Source organism: Pteropus alecto, unplaced genomic scaffold (assembly GCF_000325575.1).
Source record: "Pteropus alecto unplaced genomic scaffold, ASM32557v1 scaffold94, whole genome shotgun sequence".
NCBI lineage: Eukaryota > Metazoa > Chordata > Mammalia > Chiroptera > Pteropodidae > Pteropus > Pteropus alecto.
In genome coordinates, this window is record NW_006437736.1 from 6607501 (window position 1) to 6630248 (window position 22748).

Genomic DNA, 22748 nt, shown 5'->3' on the forward strand with positions numbered 1-22748 from the left:
GAATTACTGAAGGCCCTGATTTAGGAAAAGAAACAAACAAACAAATAACAACAACATACAGCCAACCAAAACAAAAAACAGTATCTGAAAACCAAGGAATATTTATCCTTTAAAAAAATCTTTTTAAATATTATGCTCCATGATGTCTTTATTTTTGATTCATTAATGCTTTAGTTTAGAAGGATGCTGGGACAGAGAAATTGCTGAAGTGTTAGATGGCACAGCTAATTTGGAAATGCTTGAAGGGAACAAAACAAAATTTTACAGTGATGACATCAGGCTCTTTAAAATTCAGATTACAATAATTTTTTTGAAAAATGTCTTTTTTGATATATAAAATACGAGCTTAATTGGATATGCAATTGAAAAATAACAGTGTGTAAATTTAAGGTGTACAATGTGATGATTTGATACACATATATATTGCAAAATGATTATCATAATAATGTTAGTTAACACATCCATCATCTCACATAATTACCTGTGTGTGTGTGTGTGTGTGTGTGTGTGTGTGTGTGCTGAGAACATTTAAGGTCCACTCTCCCAGCAACTTTCAAGTATGTAATATAGTTTTGTTAACTATACTCACCATGATGTACATTAGATCCCAGAACTTATTCTCCTTGTAATTAACTGGTCGTTTATACCCTTTGACCGACCTCTCCTTGATACTCCCACCAACCAGGCTCCTGCAATCACAATTCTACTCTGTTTCTAAGAATTTGGCTTTTTTTTTAGATCCCACATGTAAGTGAGATTATACAAATTTTGTTTTCACTATCTGACTATCCGACTTATTTCACTTAGCATAATGCCATCGAGGTCCATCCATATCGTCAGAAGGTTTTTTCCCTTCTTTTCCACGGCTGAATAATATTCCATTACACACACACATATATACACATCATGTTTTCTTTATCTATTCATTCATCTGTGAACCCTTAGGTTGTTCCCATGTCTTGGATATTGTGAATAATGGTGTATTCCAATACCGTGTATTGAAGAGACTATCTTTTCTCCATTGAAAATTTTTGACTTCCTTGTTAAATATTAGTTGACTGTACATGCATTAGTTTGTTTCTGGGCTCTTGATTCTGTTCTGTTGGTCTATGTGTATGTTTTTATGTCAATCCCATACTGTTCTGTCTCTTTCACTCAGAAATGTGCTGCTTATGAATTATTAGGGCAAGGCTGCCTGCAAGTCCACCTCAGAGGAGAAAAAATTATTATCCTCTTTATGTACTGAAACAGATTTCTCAGTTAGTTGAGCCCTTGCCAAGCTGTAAAGGTTAACAATTGCTGATGGGTAGAGAAAAGAGCATGAGTCTGGGTGATTCAAATCCTGGCCTGAGTTCTCTTGACTCTGTTTCTCTGAGCCACTGTTTATTCTGGAAAGAAGGAGATAAACATACTGGTCTACCTTACAGGTTTGTTGTGAGAGTTATAAACAAAATAATTTCCTAGCACACACAGACTGGCACATAGCAGGCACTCAATAAATGGTATTTTTAAAAATGGCAGTGGAAGTGACTACATATTATTTGTCTTCAGAAGTTAGGAGGTAGTGCTAGACACATACCATTGATCAAAAACTTAGTGAAGACTATATCTTCATCATAGACATCTATCCCACCGATTTTGCTTAATTTAGAAAATTTACAAATTAGAAATGCTGTGGTTGAGATTTCCTTAAAAACTACACTGTTTGTATGTTGGAATCCCATGGCACAGAGTCTCACACTGAAATGAAGGTGTTGCTAATACTAAGTCACTCATAGTATTGATGGGCGAGCTTAACTGGAGTTTAGTAAGACTTTATTTTCAGGGTATAATCAGGGGAAGGAGAGATGCACCGCAAGATTCAGTGCGCCAACTCAAAGCATGCACAGGTCTGCCAGGCCTCTCCCTCCAAAGCCTGGAGATATTGAGTGTCTGCTTTCTCCTAGGGTTTTAAAGATCCTGTGTACCGGACAAGACGGAAGTATTTTGCTGACATAGCCTACAAGTACCGACAGTAAGTCTGCATTAATTGTTGGGAGGCAAGAGAGAAGAGCATACTCCTAGCCTACCTCTTCCTTACCCAAGGTTGGAAAATACTAGCATGGAGAGTCCTGCTTGTGTGTGTGTATGTGTGTGTGTGTGTGTGTGTGTGTGTGTGTGTGTGTGTGTGTGTTTAAACCCTCCCTTGAACAACATGTGTTTTTTAAAAAAAATGCTGCTAGACCAAACAAAATTACCCACTCTGCTGGGGCCCAGCTCTCTCCCAAGTTTTGCTGTATAATTATGTAGTGATGTCTGAAGTAATTATAAGAGGCCTCAGCCCTGAATAAAACAGCCTCCGGTATTCTCCACATTAAACATGGAAGAAGGCAAAAAAGAGAATCATTTACATTCAAGAGGGAGTTGGCTGCTTTACCGAAATGATGAACCATGTGAGGCTGCAGGCAAGCCAGGCAGGCCTCACTGTTCTGCTTTTATCTGATGTGGCCCAGCTGCAAAGGGTGATTTTCGAATGAGTTTCTTTTTTTTTTTTTTTTCTGTCTGGGATTCTATGCTCCTCCACTATGCTATTTTAGCCAAAGGAAAATGCAAATTCCAAATATATTTTGCTATTTTGAGCCATCAGGAACTTCAGAGATGCGACCATGGGAAACTTGGTGTTTGGGGCCTGAGCTCCATCACTGAGGTTAGGGCCTGAGAAAAGACAAGATGTGCACAGGAAGAAGCTGAACAGGTGACCGGAACACTGATGTAATAGTCCTTTAACCCCTTTGATAGAATACAAGGGAGGTAAAGGAGATGAAAGACATAGGGCTCTGCGTACTCAATACAAAATCACCTTCCAAATGGAAAGACTTCCAAATGAGAAAAGTTCCTTCACTGAATGACTCCTCATAGCAGAAGGACCTAGAATTGGGATGACCTTGGTCAGACTTAGGCCCATATGGGACTTGGTTTATGGCAAGTGGGCCTCACAGAACATGGCAGTATTTCTCTCCTGTTCCCATCCTTGCCCCAGCATACTCAGGTGGACACCATCAGGTACAGACAAGAGTCTTTCTTCAGCTAGTCGATAATAATAGATCATACTTATTATCTCCTTGCTATATCTGGGGCTTTGCTAAATGCGTTCTTTACATTATTTCATTTAGCCTTAATAATAACTCTCCATTTTCCTGATGGAAAAGTTAAAGCTTAAAACAATTCAGTAACTTGCCAGAGTCACATACTTGTCGGTAGCATGCTTTGGTTTTGAACTCAGAATCATTCTCAACCACTTTCCTGAGTGACTGTGAACTCAGAGCCAGGGGACTGCTATTCTCCATATAGTTTACCTTCTGCTGGTTTCTCTCCCTCCTTCGTAAACTTTCTTCTCAATCTCCTCTGGCCTCTTCCTCTGACCCCAGAAATCGGAACACCTTTCAGGACTCAGCTTTGGTCCTCTTTCTTGGCTTCTGCCACCCTCCATGCCAACAGCCCTTACAATCGGGTCTCTAGCACCTTCCTAATAATTGTTCCAAATGGGGATCAAACTCATGCATCATGAATTATAGAATTATAGAATAATTATAGAATAATTACAGAATAATTATAGAATAATTACAGTGTACTGATCAGTTGATAATTAGCCCAAGGTAGGCCATTCAGCTATGAAATTGCAGAGCCAAGCACTGAACCCACCTCTGTCCATTTCCAAAGCCCATTTTTTTCCTTCATCAGAACTTAGCCCTGAAATAATGGTGCATCCTTAGGCAGGGGCTTACCCGATATATATTTTTTTACAATCCCCATGGGCCATTGCAGGACCTTCTGATCTTGTCTTACTTTCAGTGCTTAAGCAAAAAAATCTGTTTTTCCCCCTTAATCCCTTCCCACTTTTTGGTAGAACATAACAGTGACTTTGTTTTCATGTCTTTGGATGAGCTACAATTCTGAAAGGGCAAGAGGGCCCTGGTTTGGAGCCTGATAATGATCCACTGTCCTCAGGTAATAGTCTTGCCTTGTTCCAGACACTGCGTACCCTATTAGAAAACAGGCCTGCAGCCCAAAGAACAGTCAACTGGTGTTTGAAGTCAGGCTTTCTTCAGTTTTCATTTGTTTTCACTGTTCAGAACACAGCTCTTTGGAATCTAGATATCTGCTGAGTCCTCCCCTCTTCCACGGATTCAGGATCTATGGGATAGGGCCAACATATGTACTTTAATAAGCTTCTTGAAGTTCTGTCATGTCATGGCAGAAGAAGCTAGGTAGGCAGATCTTATACCTAACATGCATTTAAATACCTTTATAACTTACCGGGGGTCAAAATATCAAATCCAGCAAGTACATGACTACTAAACAAGGGTCTCAAACTCATCGTGCACATATTAAATCCACTTTAGCCCACAGATGTAATTGCTTTAGTTGACAAAATACAAAACTTTAATTGAACTTGGATGCTTTAATTGAACTTGGATGCCATTGTTTAGAAAGAGGATGCATTCTTCACTTGTCTTAGCCCCACTCTCTTATTATCTCTATTTGCTACTTTCCACATTTACTTTACCTACTGGGCCCCTGAAGGTAAGTGAATTTCCACCCTTGGAGAGATAGGAGACAGAAAAGCCAAGTGATTTCCCAGCGTGAGAGGGAATCTTTGGTACAGTTGGTGAAGTGAGACCTTGAGTTGTTGCTTAACCAAATCAGTTGAATGTTTCCTACATCAAGAAGTGGAATTTTCCTCTTTCTAATAACTTATGAAACCCACTAGAGTCTGGGTGGTGGCACCTTACAGACTCTGGACCCGTCTCCCTTTGCTAATGTTCCATTATCCTCCACTCTGCCTGCTGGAGACAAATATCTTGTGCCTGTATTCCAGTGGGCAGCCCATCCCTCGAGTGGAATACACAGAGGAAGAAAAGAAGACATGGAGGACGGTGTTTAGGACCCTGAAGTCCTTGTATAAAACCCACGCCTGCTACGAGTACAATCACATTTTCCCACTCCTGGAAAAGTACTGTGGTTTCCGTGAAGATAACATTCCCCAGCTGGAAGAGGTTTCTCAATTTCTGCAAAGTAAGCCCACATGAAGGTCAAAAGTGATGGGGGCAGGGGCGAGGAATAAAAGGAAAGGCCAGAGGCCAGTGTGAGTGTGTCTATGGCAATGCACGCAGGTTGATTCTCCTAGGAAAAATGCAATTTCTCTGCTGTGCTCTGCCTACTTTCTAGCCTCTACTCTTAATTCACTCTTACTCCCATCCCCCAAAGGCACTAAGCATGGATTTTGCCTTATCCATGCCCTTGAAAAGTATATATTTTTTCATACTCGAAGCCCAGGCTGCCCAGTCCAGGTTCTCCGTGCGGCTCTGCTATGTTCTGCGATGTCTGCAGTGTGCATTTGTGTAAGAAATGTGCTATTTCTGGAGTGCTGCTGAGAGCCCTGAGTTCTAAATCTGTGCATCCAGCTGGTATGAATCTTGCTTTGATCTTCTCTAGTTGGCTGAACCTATCTCAGTTTAGTCATCTGTCAAATGGAGTCTGTGTCAGCCTTTTAGCCTCTCTCCTGGGGAAATTGTGAGAATGACAAAGACTTGCAGGTGAAAGCACCCAGCATAGTGCTACATGCGCTGTGGGCGCTCAGTGCGTTCGGGCTGAATTGGAATCTGAATAACTCAATAAGAGAATAACATTATTGGGATGACTGCCCTCTGCATATCATTTCCAGAAGAGGTAAGTGTTTTTCTCTATGCCAAGAGGTGTTAATTCGGCAAAACCAAAATAAAACAATCAACTAACCCGTATTAAACACTTACTATGTGCCAGGTAGAATGAGGAAAAGTGGGAAGGCAGACGACAGGTTTATAGAAATGAAGAAGTTTCTATATGCCTCGGAGCCATATGGAAATGATAGGGCCAGCTTTTGAGCAAGAGACCTGGGAAACTGTGTGGCAGGAAGAGAAGTGGCAGCTGGGATAGTCTGGGGATGGGCTAGATGACCTTTTGGGTCCCTTTCACTGAGAGAGTTTTTGCTTCTCAGATAAATAGGAGAACGAGAGCTCAAGCAGAGTACACTTTACCCTGAAGGTCTGGAAAACATAGGAAGAGGGGTAAGGGATTCTAAAGACAACCTTTGGCTAATTACCCATGTTGCCATGGCCAATAATAAGAATAAAACAATAATACTAGCAGCTGGAGAATTATAGAGTAGTAACAAAGAGAACAGCCTCTGAAGCCAGGCTGTCTGTAGCTGTGACCATGGACAAGAACTTTAACCTCGCTGTGCCTCTGCTTCCCCTCTGTAAAATGGGGATAATGAGAGCATCTACCTCACAAGGTTATTATGAGAATGAGTTAGTGATTATTAAATGCTTAGAACAGTGTCTGACATATGATAGGTAATACGCAGTGTTATTAGCATCATGATTGTTGTAATCATTATTCTTCTCCCAAGTCTGAAATAAGTTGAGGGATAGATATAGGAACCAAAGAGCTTTATTACTGACAAAGACAACTTAGAGAGTGTGGAGCTGTGCAGCCACAAGAGACTTCCTATTATTTTAACCCTAGATGAGGTGAACCTCCTTGCCAGTTCACCGGCACAGTGTATAGTCCATTGCATGACCAGAGTGTGCTCCTTTGTGGACAGACGGTCAAGAGAGAAAGGGAAGAAAGGGTTGAATTGAAAATATTCATTTCTCTTCCCAAAGACTCCAAGCAGAGATGACTTTGCTCCTCATGGGGTGGACTGTGTGAGGTACAGTAGAGAAGCTTGAAGTGCCCCTTCCATACTTCTCCTTTCCAGGAAGTGGCGTGAAAATTTCCTCCATACCCTGGAAACGGGAGGAGTAGGGAATAAGTGTTCCACTTTAACAAACAATAATGGAAGCTGAATTTATTGGATGTTTCCAAAGTGCTAGGCTCTGTGCTAAGTACTTCATTAGGCCGTTTGAGTCTCAGAATAATCCCAGGAAGTATTCACTCACATTTTGCACATGAGAAAATGGGGTCTCAGAGCAGTGAACTTACTTGGCCCAAATCACCCAGCTCGAATGTGTTGGTGCAGAGATTTGAAGCCAAGTCTGCTTGGCACCAGCGCCCATGCTCCTGGACAGCTGGGTGTACTGCTTCCCTATGTAAAGGTCTTTAGGCCCCTCTGGCTCTGCTATGAGGGGCTCTGAGTTTTCTTTCTCCTTTGCTTCCTAGCTTGCACTGGTTTCCGCCTCCGACCTGTGGCTGGCCTGCTTTCCTCTCGGGACTTCTTGGGTGGCCTGGCCTTCCGAGTCTTCCACTGCACCCAGTACATCAGGCATGGGTCCAAGCCCATGTATACACCCGAACCGTGAGTATTGTCCTCCTGCCACCAGTTGCCAGCCACAGCGAGTGCCACCTATCCCTGCTCCAGGAATGAGGTTTGGGTTCATTGTGGACTGATCCATAGAACAAATTGCCTGGACTATTTGATTGTTTGATACTAAGAGAAGAACTCAGGTCTTCAGAGGATTTTCTCTGTCTAAATAGACCATATGGATTGGAGATTTGGGCATCCTGTGAGCCAAAGATTCAGCCCTTTCAAATTCAAATTCCAAAGGGATTATAGGAATCAGAACTATCAAGCTCTATATGGGAACAGGAACTAGTGGTGGGACGCTATCTCAATACCTCTTAACAGGCCTATCTGATTCTAAATTTTCTTTGCCTAGATTGTGTTTGGGCTGGAGGTAGAGAATAGCTGGCCACTATGCTGCTTACTTTTGCATTTAGCTATTGTTTTGGTCTGCTCAAACTTAAGCAATTTATACAGAAAGTCATTAGGACACCCCAGATGGTCTTTCCACCATCTGCCCACAGCATTTATTTCTATAATCAGCAAAGACCTGTTCCTAATGGGCCTGATACAAAGTATTAAGTAAATATAAGTTTTCTTCCAAGATTGACTGCTGCCCACTCCAGAATAAGAACAGCACTATTAAAAATCTTTAAAAAAAAATTCCCATGGGGAATAATTGAGCACATTTTATCTGCTCAGATTTGTCAATACCAAGATGAAAACTTGGCATAGGAAGTATTCATGACCCACAGCTCACTCTGGTGTATAGGAAGAAGCCCATAGGAATATTGGCTCTTCTGTTCTGCACCTACTGGGCATATACCTAAGAACCCTCTGTCTGATGTGCCCTGCCATGTCCTTTACTTTTCTTGCTCCTTCTTCCTTTTCTCTTGTACCTTGCCTCATCTGACCCCAAGTTTTATACATGTCATTTATTCTTAGGAGAGAGGTCGTAAGCCCAAATGAGTTACTCCCTTTCATCCCGATCATTTTTTTTTTTTTTTTTGTATAGAAAGACGGAGTCTGGCTTGTCTTGTACCCTCCTTGTCTCTAAGCTCTGTGCTTTCTGTCTTTCAGTGACATCTGCCATGAGCTGTTGGGACATGTGCCTTTGTTTTCAGATCGCAGCTTTGCCCAGTTTTCCCAGGTGAGGAACGAATCTCTTTAGCCTTCTAGCTACAGGGTTGAGAACTGGATTGTTCAAATGAATTAAGCCCGTGGAGGGGCTCTCGTGTTCTCTGCATGGTACAGTTCTGTGCTCCCACCTGATGTGGGTGTGTGGTCTCATGGGGATGGCTAAATACCTATTTCAGGGACCACAGCATGGGATTGGTGAATTGCTCATCAGCTGAATAACATTGTTGTATTTGCTAATGTCATTTGTCTGACCAGTGTAGTTTAAGAGCCTTTTCACCCATGAAAGCCTCCCTGATCCCCACGTAGAAGGAACCTTACCGTCTTCCAAGTTCTCTTAGCTTCTTTCCCCTCTTTAGAGGCTATGCCACTTTCTACCTTGTCAGGCAGTCATTTCTGTATATGCTTTCCTTAATTAAGATGATATGTGCCATGAATTCCAATAGTCTATTCATGGCGTTAAATGTCATCTCTATCCTGAAGATGAACCTATTTATAACCCCCACCCCAGATTTTAATCTCAAAACTCTGATTTACATTTCCAACCACTTATTCAATATCTCCACTTGGACGTCTAGTAGATATTTCCATTCATTCTGTCCCAAACTGGATTCCTGATCTTCCTGCTCAAACCTCTTTCACCCATACCCCCTCACCCATTTCAATTCCATCCTCTCAGTTTCTCAAACCAAAAGCACTTAGGGGACATCATTGACTCTTTTCTCTATCCATACATACAACCAAGGCTATGGGAGAATAATTACTGAACAGGAATCAAGAGATGAAGATTTAAACACAGAGTACTGTGTGACCTCAGCAGATCATCTCCCTTTTCTGTGCTACAGTTTTCCCATTTATAAAGCGAATACAAAGGACAAACTGTTAGGGACCTAGAGATCTGTGATTTTATGATGTGTGGTTAGGGAAAACTTGACAGAACGATCAGGGCCTATCTGATTCCTTCTGAAGGCATCTGGCCACCCGTCACCTTCTTGTGGTCAAGTATGAGATGGAGACTGAGGGTAAAGGTAGAAGATGGGCAGACCCCAGTCATGCCAGTGATTCTGTTTCTCCACAATTACAGGAAATTGGCCTCGCCTCTCTGGGGGCACCAGATGAGTACATTGAGAAACTTGCCACGGTAAGTCCCCTCTATCCCTGGAGAATACTGAGAGTATTGTAGACTCTAGTCCTCAGGTCTTTGAAGCTTTGATCCTTCCCTGAAAGCCAAATCATTTGGGAAGAAAACCAGAATGTGTTGGTTACATCTGCACAAAGTGAAATTTCACATTTGGATTTCTCCCTAATGGCTTGAGTTTGAAATCGACTGCATGCAGATATTTACATGTGATTTTAAACACGGTGCCTTGAAAACGTCAACAGGCTATAATAATAGCCCTTGAGAACTCTCGGACATGAAGTGTGTGTCGCGGAGGTAGTTTGGATTCACAGCTTTGAAGAGGGAATATATGCTCTCTGCCTTTGCACCAGAGCCAGCAGTAGAGCTTTTCCTTTCTCAGACACATGGTAGCAATGGGGGCGGGCTTTCCTCTGCTTACCAAATGGTTCCCTCTCCCCAGTGAATGTAATGACATGCATCCGTTGAAGCATGGAATCAGCAACTCTGCACAGTAGGGGGTTCCCTTCCTATAGGCTCCTTTCTAACTGACCTGAGTGTGTTCCTCCCCACATTCTAAGCTACATTTCTTACAATGTGCTCAGCCTGGGAGACGAAAAATAGAATTTTATAATGGAAGTAAGGACCACAGATGAATGCACATCTGTCATTAAGATGTATCAGTTTAGAAGTTTATGAATTCAACTTACCAGAAGGGCAAAAACTTCCAGAAGGTCCTTTTTCACTGACCAGCTTTTCCAAGACAGTGGCCAAGTGGCTTTTGCTTCCTTATCCTGCCCATCTCAGTATATCATAAGGACCTAAAGTGTTTGTGTCAACATGAGTTTTTAAATGCCAGATGCTGTAGAGATTCAATAAGCAATTTTCAAAGAAGCTGCAGAGCTTGGTAGACTCACTGTAAGAAGAATATAAACTCAGAACTCAGAGTATCATTTTACCTGCTATAACAATGATAAAAATACTCATCACCAACATAATCACTTTTAAAAAAGTATCTTATTATTGATACACTGGGCTGAGAACAGTCTTGGGTCCTTGATCTGTCCTTGATTTGCTGTGTAACTGTACGCATGTTGCTTGACCTCTCTGGCCTGAAGATGCCTCACCTGTATGTGAGGAGGTCAGATAAATTGAGCTTTGACAGCCTTCCTAGGTTTAAGATTACTGAGTACAATAAACAGACTTAACTAGTAACACAGCCCTCATTCTCCAAGACTATGACTGTCTCTAGTAGCTAACTGGGCCCTGGGTTCTCTTGGCCCTAGTCAGTAGGGTTATGCTAGAATTCTAGGACCATCTTCCCTAGACCGGGCATCTAGGACATGTTGGACTGAGAGCTATTGAAAGAAAAGGACTTGGTTTTTGGGGGGAGGAAAAGTGCAGTGATTGATAAGGGTAATTCAGAAACACCTCAAGTTTAGCACAGATGATGGGATGACCCTCATTGATTCTATCACCATTCAATCCCTTACTTCCCACTGCTGAGCCTGATGGGATTGCCTAGTGATTCTGACCAATTTAAAGAAAACATCTCACTCTAGTTGATGCCATAGACAAGAAAGCAAAAAGAGGTGGAGGAATTCATGTCATAGAGAGGGGAACTTGTTGGAGGTATGCTTTTGGGGCTTCCTCAATACCCTCCCCCGCCACTGCTTCCTATCATGTCTTGCGTTCAGCCGACTCTTCATACAATAGGTGACCGATTAGGGAGATGCACAGGACACAGAGGAGTGATCCCAGGTCACACTGATTCAGGGAACAGCCCTGCACACACTCCCACCTGAGCAGTCCTGTCTTTGGCCCTGGGGCATCTGCTGCCTTCCTCTTCCTTGGAGTGTGCTTTCAACTTGACTCTCTATTCCAGATTTACTGGTTTACTGTGGAGTTTGGGCTCTGCAAACAAGGTGACTCCATAAAGGCGTATGGTGCTGGGCTTCTGTCGTCCTTTGGTGAATTACAGGTATGACTCAACAGGAACCAAGGATGGCTTTGAAAGTAATAGGTATAGCCAATCATTCTTTTTCTCTTGGTGCTGTTGAAACCCCCATTTATGTCTATTTTAAAATTCAACCTAGAGGCTTAACCTCAAGTGATTGGTACCTTAGCGGCTATGATTTAATCATAGCTGTGGATGTTAGAGGTAGGAATTGAACTATAAGTACCCAGGTATCCAGGACAGAGGGACCTCCTCACTCTGAGGCTGAACTGTGCATACAGATGTTTGCAAACACATGCCAGGAAATGTGATTGGCTTCCACATCGTCTGCTGATCACCTTACTTGAAAATGGTTGGAGTGAATTACTTCTTTCTATCTTACCTGTAGGTTTTCAATGGGCTATGAAGGGTAGGATCTAGTACAAGCAAAATAATTTAGTTTACTGCGTTTGGGCTCTGGCGTAGGAGGAATCAGGGTGAGAAGGGAGAAGATCCACAAATGACCTATGGGATGCAGCAGGGATCACTGGCCCTGTTCTAACTGTGAAAACTTTCCACTGGGGCCTACAGTACTGCCTGTCAGGCAAGCCGAAGCTCCTCCCCCTGGAGCTGGAGAAGACCGCCATCCAGGAGTACACAGTCACGGAGTTCCAGCCCCTGTATTACGTGGCTGAGAGTTTTAGTGATGCCAAGGAGAAAGTGAGGTAAGGTGGTGACTAAGATGGGTCAGCAGCTCTTGGGGCCTCCTGACTTGGTCTGGTGCCACTGATCTGTGGGTGGTTGGCCTGGGGTTGGACTCCGATACCCACAGCAACAATGTACAGCAGACAGTACCTCCTCCCCTTCATCCCATTTCACCCTCTGTGGGGAGGGGTCTCTTAGTGGGGCTCCGTTTCCCAGCTTATTGTCTGGATGTGCTCAACCCTGCAAACAGCTCTTACCACCTGATCCTTGCTCAGTGCAGCCACCCTGTGCACAGAGTGGCCACAGAGGTCCCTCCACCAAATTAATCCTCAAAGTCTTCTAACCTAGGGAAGTCTCTTGCTCACTTTATCCTCCCAGACATCTGCATAACTCGCTCCCTGACTTCCTGCAAATCTTCACCCATATTTAACCTTCTTTGTGTCTTTCTCAAACCGACTTATTTGAAATTACTACTCAGCCCCACCCCAGCACTCCTTACCTTCTTCTGTGATTTATTTTCAGTGGGGCTCAGAGTTGATACTTGTAACCACCTATAACACTTGGATCACATGCTTCTCCTTCTGGAAATGACTCCCTAATCCAAGAAGTGATCAGTTCCAGACTGGCTCTTCTGTGATTTATTTTTCTCCTTAGCACTTATTAACGTTTAATATATTATATGATTGAAGCTCCATGGGGGTAGGGATTTTTGTCATTTCTGTTTCCTGTTCTTCCTCCAGCCCCCTAGAACAGCACCGGACACATAGTAGGCACTCAGCAAGCTCCTTCACCTCGCTAAGCTTTGATTTGCTGTCTGTAAATTGTAAATATTAAAAGTACTTACCTCACAAGGTCGCTATGAAGAATAAATGCAATAGTTCATGAAAACAGCACATTTCCTGGCATGGATAAGTGTTGCAAATGCACCAGTCTCAGGGGCACGTTAGTAAGAGACCGACAGAGCAGAGCCAGGACACTGAGATTCTCAGGCCCCTGAGCTAGTGGCCCTGCCATGAACCTGCTTGAGCAACTCTTGTCCCAACAGAAGACAGGCTGGGCCAAGGGTCTATTTGGACATGGCTATCCTGATACTCGCCATTTGTTACCACGTCTTTTTTTTTTTTTTCAATATCTTATCAGTGATGGATGGTAGATGGGAGGTATATGGGTCCCTGGGAGCCTGTAGAGCTGAGTATCTCAGCTTTCAATGCATTGGGCTCAGGTAATAAAAGGTAAAATGCTGGCCACAAGTCTACTTGATTGAGCTTAAAATGACTCCCTTTCCCCCTCTTCCCGCAGGGCTCTGAAGTTCTCCCTGTCATTCTTTTCTAGTTTTCTCTTAAGCCTCTATCCTTTACTGGGAGCCTAGCCTTACACTAACCCCTAAAGGCTCTATTCTGCCATTCCTGTGACCCCTTTAAGGTTATGGATTTTGGTGGGTTAGTGCATTACGAAGTTTGCAAATTGGGGTGCAGAAGCATGAGGATGGGTAACTAACTCACAGAGTTGTGCAGCTAGAAAGTGGCTAGACCAGGCTTTGGACGTGGGCAGTGGGGCTCAGAGTTGGTACTTGTAACCACCTGTAACACTTGGATCACATGCTTCTCCTTCTGGAAATTACTCCCTAATCCAAGAAGTGATCAGTTCCAGACTGGCAGGGAAAAATTTGCCAGAACTTGGGTCTCTCAGGCCTTTAAAAGCACACCTGCTCTACCAGTGTCCAGAGGAGATACCCAAGAAAGCTCCACTCTACTGAGAGTCGACTCAAAGAGCCAAAGAGAATTCTAAAGAATAAAGCCCCAAAAAAGGAAGGGACCTGGGCCTCTCTGGGATTCCCTCAGAGCCTTCCAGCTAAGGAGAAACCAAAGCCAGCCATTTTCAATTTGAAGATTCAAGTTCTAGGCAGAGACAAAACTGAATTTGGTCATGTGCCCATTCCTTGGCTTGAGGAGACCCTGAGACCAACTGCTTAACTGAGGGACATCTAATGACATAGAGATAGATTGCCCAAAGCAAAACTGAGGTGCACTGTGGGAATAAGAGGAAAGAGGTGAAGAGCAGACAAAATCAGATATGCGTGACATGGTTCACGTTACCAGCTGGGCTGAGAAAGCTCTTTTCAAAGAAGAGATGAAGAGGGCCATTTATTTTTATGAGTCCCTAGTCACTAATAAAGGATGACAGCTAAGACGCATATGGCATTTACTCGATACTATAACTGCTCTTGCTACAACCCTTTGACGTCATCTTGCTCTTGTTTCAATTTTGCAGAAGAATAAGGCAATCGAGATGCAGAGAGGCCCATTGCCCATGGCCACAAGGACTGTCATTGGCAGAGGCAGGAAGTGAGCTCAGGCAGTTCAACTCTGGAACTTGTGTATCCAGCCCTTATGGTTCCAGCGCTCTTGCCAAACTTGGAGAGCCCTACTAAGCCTCCTTTATAGTCGTCTTCTCAGTATGGCAGCTTCTTCTGTCACCAGAAGCCAACTTAGACATATCATTTGTGACATCTTTGCATTTTATAGGCCATTTTGGGATATCTTGCTAATTCTATTGCTTGATGTCTCTCGTGAGGCCCTCATGGTGCATTCTTCTCAGACCCAGCAGAAATGCATCATCGGGAAGGCAAAGAAGTGAAGATCACAGGCCAGAGTTGACTATCTGGATCCCATCCTGGCTTCACAATATATTGCCAGTATGGCCTTGAGTAGTCACTTAGCTACCTGTCTCATGATTTATAAAATGGAGATAAAAATAGTACTGCCCTCCTAAGGTTTTTATGAAGATTAAAATAGCAGTGATAATTATACAGAACCATAATAACTTAACATAGTTTTTGGAACACAGGAGGCACTTGATCCATGCTAAATTTCATTAATAATGTAGTTTTCTTCAACTCTTGAGAGCTGTGGTTCCCTCCTTGCTCTGACTGTCAAGCATCTCAGATATTATTTTTTTTCTAGCATTCTTTGGTTGGAATTTATTCTTTTTATTTTATTTAATGATGAGAATTTTGGCTTTATTGTATTCTATGCTTTTATTGTCAGCTTCCTTTTTCTTTTTGGAGGTAAGTGGCCAGATATATATATGTGCATAGGTGTTTGTATATTCGCATAGACACACATCCAGCATGTAAAGAATTCCTAGCAGGACCTCACTAAAACTTTACTTCTCAGCCTGGCTTCTAAATCTCCTATTCTCGTGAGATTTCAGTGCTACTAATAGCCAAGTGAAATGACACTGAAAAATCTTTTAGAATTATTTTTCCCTAAGCAATGCCCTTCATTTAGATCTATGGTTTTGGTTTCAGGAACTTTGCGACTACAATCCCGCGGCCCTTCTCAGTTCATTATGAACCGTACACCCAAAGGATTGAGGTCTTGGACAGTACCCAGCAACTTAAGATTTTGGCTGACTCCATCAATGGTAAGTCACTTGTCCCCTTTGAGGCCACTGTCTTTCCCAGAAACAGAGGGTTGCGTTTTCTTACATTCATGATAGGAACAGGAAGAAATTTATTAAATATTGAAATGTTGAACTAAGGAGAAAATCATCTCCAGGTAAGTCACTGGTTTACTGAGGGAGAAAAACTTGACAAAATGTTCAGCATTGCTTTGAGTATTTTTTCTTCTTTGACCTTTCTAGATCCCACCCCACTTCCTACCAGCATACCATCTTCCCATCTTGGCTTGTCATGTTCCTCTTTCTCCTTTGCCTCTCACCCCTTTTCCTATAAGTGTCTGCTGGATATTGTTCTGCTTGGAATCTCAGCCCCTAAAAGGAAAGTCCTATCTACTTTATTAGCCATCTAGTAGCTCATTTATTGGCCTTCCACTCTTCCTGGACAATGAGGCTATTATAACAGTTGCTCTTTAAAAAAAATCACAGTGTTATTTTGTTCATCACCCAGTTCTCTCTCTAGCTCTTCAAATTCCCCTCTAGCAACTGACCACTGTTCGTTCCCATGCTCTTTTTCAGCCCCTGGCTTTTGCCCATACAGTTCTTATTTAAGATAGTCTTCTTACCATTCCCATTTCAAGATCCTCAACTCCACTTCATCTTATAATTCCTTCATAGATATCTCTTGTTGTAGGAAAGCACACTGGTTTGGGTGTCCATCCTGTCTTGAAATTCCTACAGAGCCCCCTTTTAGAGTATTAATTATTGTTATTTTTATAATTTTTTTTGTTTATTTGTCTACTTCCCCAACTAGACCTGAGCATAGGGCCATGTCATGTTCACTGTAAAATCTCCAGCATTTAGCCTTATTCCTAAAAATTTTGTGAGGTACTTATGAGCTTAATTTGCTCTAGGGCTCACTTGTTTCTCTTTCTGGAAGTCCAGGGTATCTGTAGAGATCTCCTTAACACCATATTTCAAATGATTAAAATTTATTTCCTATAAGCCATCTTCACTGTCCAGCTTTTGTATCCACTTATAATAATTGAGAATACAAGGGTATGGGTGATCTTAGCCTTGACACATCTTTGCTCTTAGTGATCCTTCCTAATTCTTCCATTGCTGCCCTTTCGAGTCTCAGCCTTCTCTTGATTTCTTGGCCACGGTCTTCATTTGAATTGATGACTGAACCAAGCTCTAGACATGAGTCTACAGGAACTGACCAGGGCTATTGAAGACAGGGCATGCGGGCATCACTCATTCATAGAGTCACCAGGAGTCCGAGCTGACTCAATGGCATGTAACACACACTCGAGAGCTATTGAATAAATGGACAAAACCACCAAAGGATTGAACTTACAGGGAGGAATTCTAGGCCAAGAGGGGCGTTCCTAAGTTATGTGATGCTAACAAAAGCCAGAGGGGCAGGCGAGCTTCAAGGATCCCTCTACTACCTTTCTGACATTGCCTGAGGCCACTTCTAATATGTAGACCTAGTCCTGGCCATTGTAGTCATTCCCTATTAGGTATGACCACCAGCAATCAGCTATTTTTAAAAAAGCCCAAGACTGATACACCCCTATCGACTCCATACTGAACATTTGGCGGGAATAGCTCTGTTCACCAAAGAGGCCAGATAAATGCTCCAGAGGTAGGAACGTAAGATAGATGGGTCAGGTCATAGCTTTTTTCTCTCTTTATTATTTCCCCTGAAAAGGCAAAAATAACCCCATAGGCAGTTGTTTATAAGGGAATCTTTAACATCACAGAATAACATCTAAAAACTGAAGGGTCGTTAGAGTTATATAACCTTACGTAAGGCCCCATCACCTCTCTATACTTGTTTCTTTTACCTTGGTCCAGTGATCTAACCATCTAGGCTGCGTTATCTTCTTAGACTATGCCTTCTCACACCTGGTGTGCATCAGAATCACCTGGAGAGCTAGATAAAATTAATGGTCCTGAGTCATAGCCCCAGACTAAATTTTTGATAAGGCTTGGAAGTTTGTAATAAGGTCCCAGGTGATTCTGACACGGGAGGTTCGTATGAACCAACTTTTAGGTCCAACGGCTTAGCTCTTAGCAAGCATCTGTGGATGATCATGTAAAAGAGAAACTAGTGATTTCTCTGGGGGAGAAAACTTTTCCTTGAGAAACAGCCTCTGGAAAGAGGAAGCTAATTACATTAATAGCACTAGCACCTTCTAGAACTTGCAAACACCTATGCCATAGCTATCTGAATTCTATCACCATAACTAAGCCATAAACTCCTTGAAGGTTGGAGTGGTACCTAGCATATACATGCATCCCACTGATCCCTTAGTACTTTTTACATTGTGGATACTTGAAGGGTGTTTGTTCATGATATGAGTGACTCATCTATTTTTCTTTGTAGGTGAAATTGGAATCCTTTGCAATGCTCTCCAGAAAATAAACTGAAGTCATGGACAGAACTGGGTCTGTCAACTGAGAATCTGTTGATGGAAATCCAACTACTTCTTTTATTTTATCTGAAAAAAATCTGAAAATCAAACTTTAATTTGAAGGCACAAACTTAAATTATTTTTTGAACAACAAATAAATTTCAATATTCTGAAATGACAGCATATAAATACATACCCAAAAGCATAATGATGGATCTTTTTGGATTATCTTTGATTCGGAGATAATTAGTACATACTCTCAATGGGGGTAAAATTAATAATCTGTCACATTTTATCAAAGTTAATTAAAATTTGTGACCTGCTTCCTTCAAGTTTCATCTATGCTTTTGTTATTTGCCATAGAGAATTGCTAAGGGAGTATATATCACTCAATGTAGAACAAGCCTGTGATTAGAATTAAATTTTTCAATTTAATATAAATCTTAGCCTTCAAAGGTCATTTTCTGTCTCAGTGAACTATGATTCTAAGTTCAAAGCTTATAACAAAGCCATAAAGCAATAGCTTTGTTATGTTGCCTGTATAGATTTTCTTTAATTTGGGAGCCTATTAAATATTTGTAAACATTAAAGTTCATAGCATAATATGAAACACATTTGTCTGTGTTTTATTGCAATCATAAATACTGCTGTGGAAGACAATAGAACTCCCCACCTGATTCCCACAACTTGTAGTATCATTTTCCACTTAATTGTCAAATTTGTTTTGGGAAACATTTTGAAGTTTCTTAAGATGCAACAGATGTTAACTAATGGCCTGGCTGGGAGATATTCAGTAAATATTCATTGAATGAATAAAAGAGTCCATTATTAAATAGCAAACCCTCAACAAAAGTGAGAATTTTAATTATGTTAAAGAAAACTTTAGTGATTACAAAATTTTGCACTCACTTTCAAATATTTCTTGGAATGAAATACTTCTTTCATTGGTTCTATTAGAAATATATTAGTTGGATAATCTTGTGACATGGGAGAATGATCAAAGTCTCAGATTTCCAACCCATTGGAGAGGCTCATTGTGATAATCTAAGTCATGTTTGGATGGCCAACAGACTTTGACTTTTGGTGGTTGTGCATTTTACATGAACACATGAATATGTGAGAAAGAGTGGGGGAAATAATAATGTCTTAAAGGTTATGCTTTGAAATAATTCTCACACCACTTGAACATTTTATTTTGGAAATAATTAAATCTTAAAGGATTTTTTCATAGTATTTCTTCAAGTATGATTCTCATACCAACTGTGTCATCATCAGCAGTCAATCCCAGGCACCATCCCAGCTCTACCCAATAAGAATATCTGGGAATAGGACACAGAGACCTGCATTTTTAAGTATAGCAGGTGATTTTTTTTATACCCACCAAATCTACTGAGTACATTAAGTTTGAGAAAACCTGACTGTTGGTTAATTCTGCCACTTGCCAATTATGTCTGAGAAAACCTGACTGTTGGTTAATTCTGCCACTTGCCAATTATGTCACTTTGCATAAGTCACTTCCCCTCTTTGGACCTCAGTTTTACTTGAACAATGAGGAAGTTAAACTAGACGAATCAAGGTCCTTCCAGCTTTGAAATACAATTCAAATATTACATGTGCAGCTGTCCCTAATCACTAATAGCGTACAATAATACTCATGTAAGCATGCCATCTAGGTGGAAAGAACAATTTAATCTGAATGTGTCTGAGGTTTCATTGTTTTGAAATTGGGATTTTCATGTATCTTTTTCCTCATGCCTTTGTAGAACCCATTGACAAGCACTGATTCTAAAAACAGAAGTGGACTTTTTCTCTAGTGCTTCACTAGAGCCCAAACACTTTGCAAAGGGACTATTTTGATAAATATTTCTTTACTCTGCATTAAATGTAAATTAGAAATTTTTCTGACTTTGGAACTGAAATTTATATAGGATTTTAGACTGAATATTTTCTTTTATAGTGATCTTTAGTCCTATTGAAGATAATTCAGTGTGTTTGAAGTCAAAGTTTAGGTTTGAGTTGTGATTTTGGCAGAAAGACATTACATACTGAATGGAAGATAATCTTTGAAGTTTTAGTAATGTGATATTCAGTACTCAGCTCTTTTTATCTGGATATAAAAGCCCAGCCTAGAGCAATGGAATTCAACACATTTCTATATGTTACTATTATCATCTGTTTAGTATCTAGTAAATGAAGAGTTTAAAAAAAAATAATAGTAATATTTTTCTGACAGCTAAATCCCGTTGTGTCTAAACTAAAGAAATATATATAAGAACATTAAAGGTGTGTAGTATTAGTGCTCGATAAGTTTCTGAAAGGAGGAATCTAACTTTTAATCCTAGGTTTCTAAGTTATATAATTTAGTTGTGTTTCAAAGAATCTACCACTAATAGGTCAACTTCATAAAAACAAGAACCTTGACTATCTTTTTCACTTCTGAAAGCCTTAGCATGTAGCACACAGCAGGAGCTCAATAATCTTTTAAAAATTTTCCTATGAATTGAATTACAGGGAGTATAGTAAAGATCATCTCTCACAAATAAAGTATTTTGCAAGAACAAGTTGAGAAACAAATAAATTTGTAATTTTCCCTTTTAAAAGCTACTGGAAATTTTGTGTCTTAGTCTAAGTTATGATTTTTAAAAGAAAGATATTATGCCCTGTACTCAGTTTGGACTGGATTATGGCTAGGTAATTTGTATTTATACTGCTTCAGTAATAACTGACATAGGGGAGTGCTTTATAAATGTTTGTTAATTAATAAAGAGAAAAAATTACATCAATGAAACTTCTCAGTTATCCACAGTGGGGATGAAATGGTCGTAAAGTAATGAGTGACTTGCATAACGGTTGCGAAAAAGTCACAGAGGAGACAAAATAAAAAAGCCTATAAAAATAAACTTTGTAAAGGAAAGAGAAAAAACATGATTAGAGCTTTCTCTTCCAGATGGAGTGTGCACCTCACACACACAATCACTGTCTCTTAATAGCTTTTCTGTGTAGTTTCAAAAACTCTAAGCCGTAGTAGATGTAATATGTGCTAAAGAGGGCTCTAGTATTTCTGTGCTTTGAAATTTCTCCTCATTTATAACCTGATTTTCAACTCCGTTAGCTTCAAGGCACAGTTTACCTTTTCATCTATAGTAAGCACAATTCTTTTAGAGAATAAGCTCAGAGTAATAAGCAATTTCAGAGAAGATTAATTTCAGCCCTCCAGCATATATACAACTCTCTTCTATAACATTATTCATAATTGTTCAGGATTACTCTTTAACAATGCTTGTTTTGTATATTTCTTGCACATTGTTTCTTTTATGACAACAATCTCTAAATAGCATAACAGTCGTGAAAAAAAAGACAACCAGCTGTGCCTGAGAGATGGACTGAAGCCTTTAAGAAGAAAATGTTACTGCAGGAAACGTTAACACTTGCCACCTGCTTTTTGGGGAAGGAGGGTGTGCTTAAATGGATAAAAGAAAAATGGCAATTAGCTTAAACCGCAGTCCTTAATTTTCCTCATATCATTCTTATGTGGTAGGTGATGCCCAAAGAAAGTAAGTGGATCAATATATTTCTTTGGGGTTGTTATAATCTGTGCATGCTTTGGATGCCTACGGTTAATTCTCCCTAGAAGTAAATTAAGGAATGTCTATTAGAGAAGAAATAAGCTTTGCCCTTTCTGAGGTCTCTTGATTTCTAAAGGTTTAAAGGAAACACCAGCTGCATTCTGTCTTTTTCTGCAATCACCTTACAAAGGGTTGATTTCCACTATTATTGTGAGTGGTCAGGAGAGAGTGGTGTTTAGATTTAGAAAGAAAGGATCAAGAATGCACCTCCCTTTGTTTCTTTGAGTTTCTCCTTTTTGTCTCTTTTCAAAAGTGTGGCTCTTGAGTTTTGTTAAGAAGTCACTCATTCATTCTCTCTCTCTCTCTCTCTCTCTCTCTCTCTCTCTCTCTCTCTCTCTCTGTCTCTCTCTCTCTTCCCTCCCCCTTCTCCATCCCCTCCTCTCCCACACACTTTTTTTGACCACCAAGAGGCTACAAGATGAGTTGAAAATTCTGCCAGTGATGGCACAAAGTGTCTGGCCCTTACCCTAAACCTCCAGTTACCCTGTTTGGAAAAGAAAACAGTTTAAAGTTGTTCCATAGAGAGCCTCCAGCCACTAGTGCCACCCAGAAGTAGAGAATCAGCCTGGAAGAAGAATAGCATTACTTGCAAACCGTAACTGTTGGTCTAGAAAGGCTTTTGAGCCCCTCCAGCTTCCAAATACTCCTTGCCACTGCCAATCCTGAAGCTGAAGAACCCGATAAGCTCCATTTCCTTGGCCTAACAGCAACAAGAACAAAATTTAATTTCGGAATAAGAAAGGAGGAAGCAGAACTTTCCCAAACTTTCCATTCCCAGATATTCTTAGGAATGCCAGGGAAACAAGGGGCTCCCTGCAGAGTTTCTCTTGGGGAAAAAACTTGTTTCCCAGCGCAGAGGGCAATACAGGATTACAAAATAGCGGTTTTATGACCACGATGTGTCTCCTAAGAGAACGTGGCTGAGGCTGGAGCGGAGGGAAAGTGGACAGTCTCTCCGCATCTTGGAGAGGAGTTTCTCAGAACCGCGGACAGCACCCACTCCCCGAGAGAGTACTACCTGCAGGAAGGGAGGTGGTGAAGTCCCAAAGCCTATGCTTTTATGGAGCAAAAGTCAGGAGGGGGATAGAATTTAGAAGAAGTT

At 41.1% G+C, this 22748-nt stretch overlaps 1 protein-coding gene across 2 annotated transcripts in view; it reads left to right on the plus strand.

Moving 5' to 3' along the window:
- PAH (phenylalanine hydroxylase) overlaps positions 1–18036 on the plus strand; it is a 56259-nt gene extending 38223 nt beyond the window's left edge. For both annotated transcript variants that reach the window (XM_006914537.1, XM_006914538.1), the window contains exons 5-13: positions 1947–2014; positions 4859–5055; positions 7183–7318; positions 8384–8453; positions 9525–9581; positions 11443–11538; positions 12085–12218; positions 15509–15624; positions 17993–18036. In XM_006914537.1, coding sequence (XP_006914599.1) covers positions 1947–2014; positions 4859–5055; positions 7183–7318; positions 8384–8453; positions 9525–9581; positions 11443–11538; positions 12085–12218; positions 15509–15624; positions 17993–18036 — 918 coding nt within the window. The remainder of the gene's footprint in view (positions 1–1946; positions 2015–4858; positions 5056–7182; positions 7319–8383; positions 8454–9524; positions 9582–11442; positions 11539–12084; positions 12219–15508; positions 15625–17992) is intronic.
- Positions 18037–22748: the final 4712 nt, after the last annotated feature.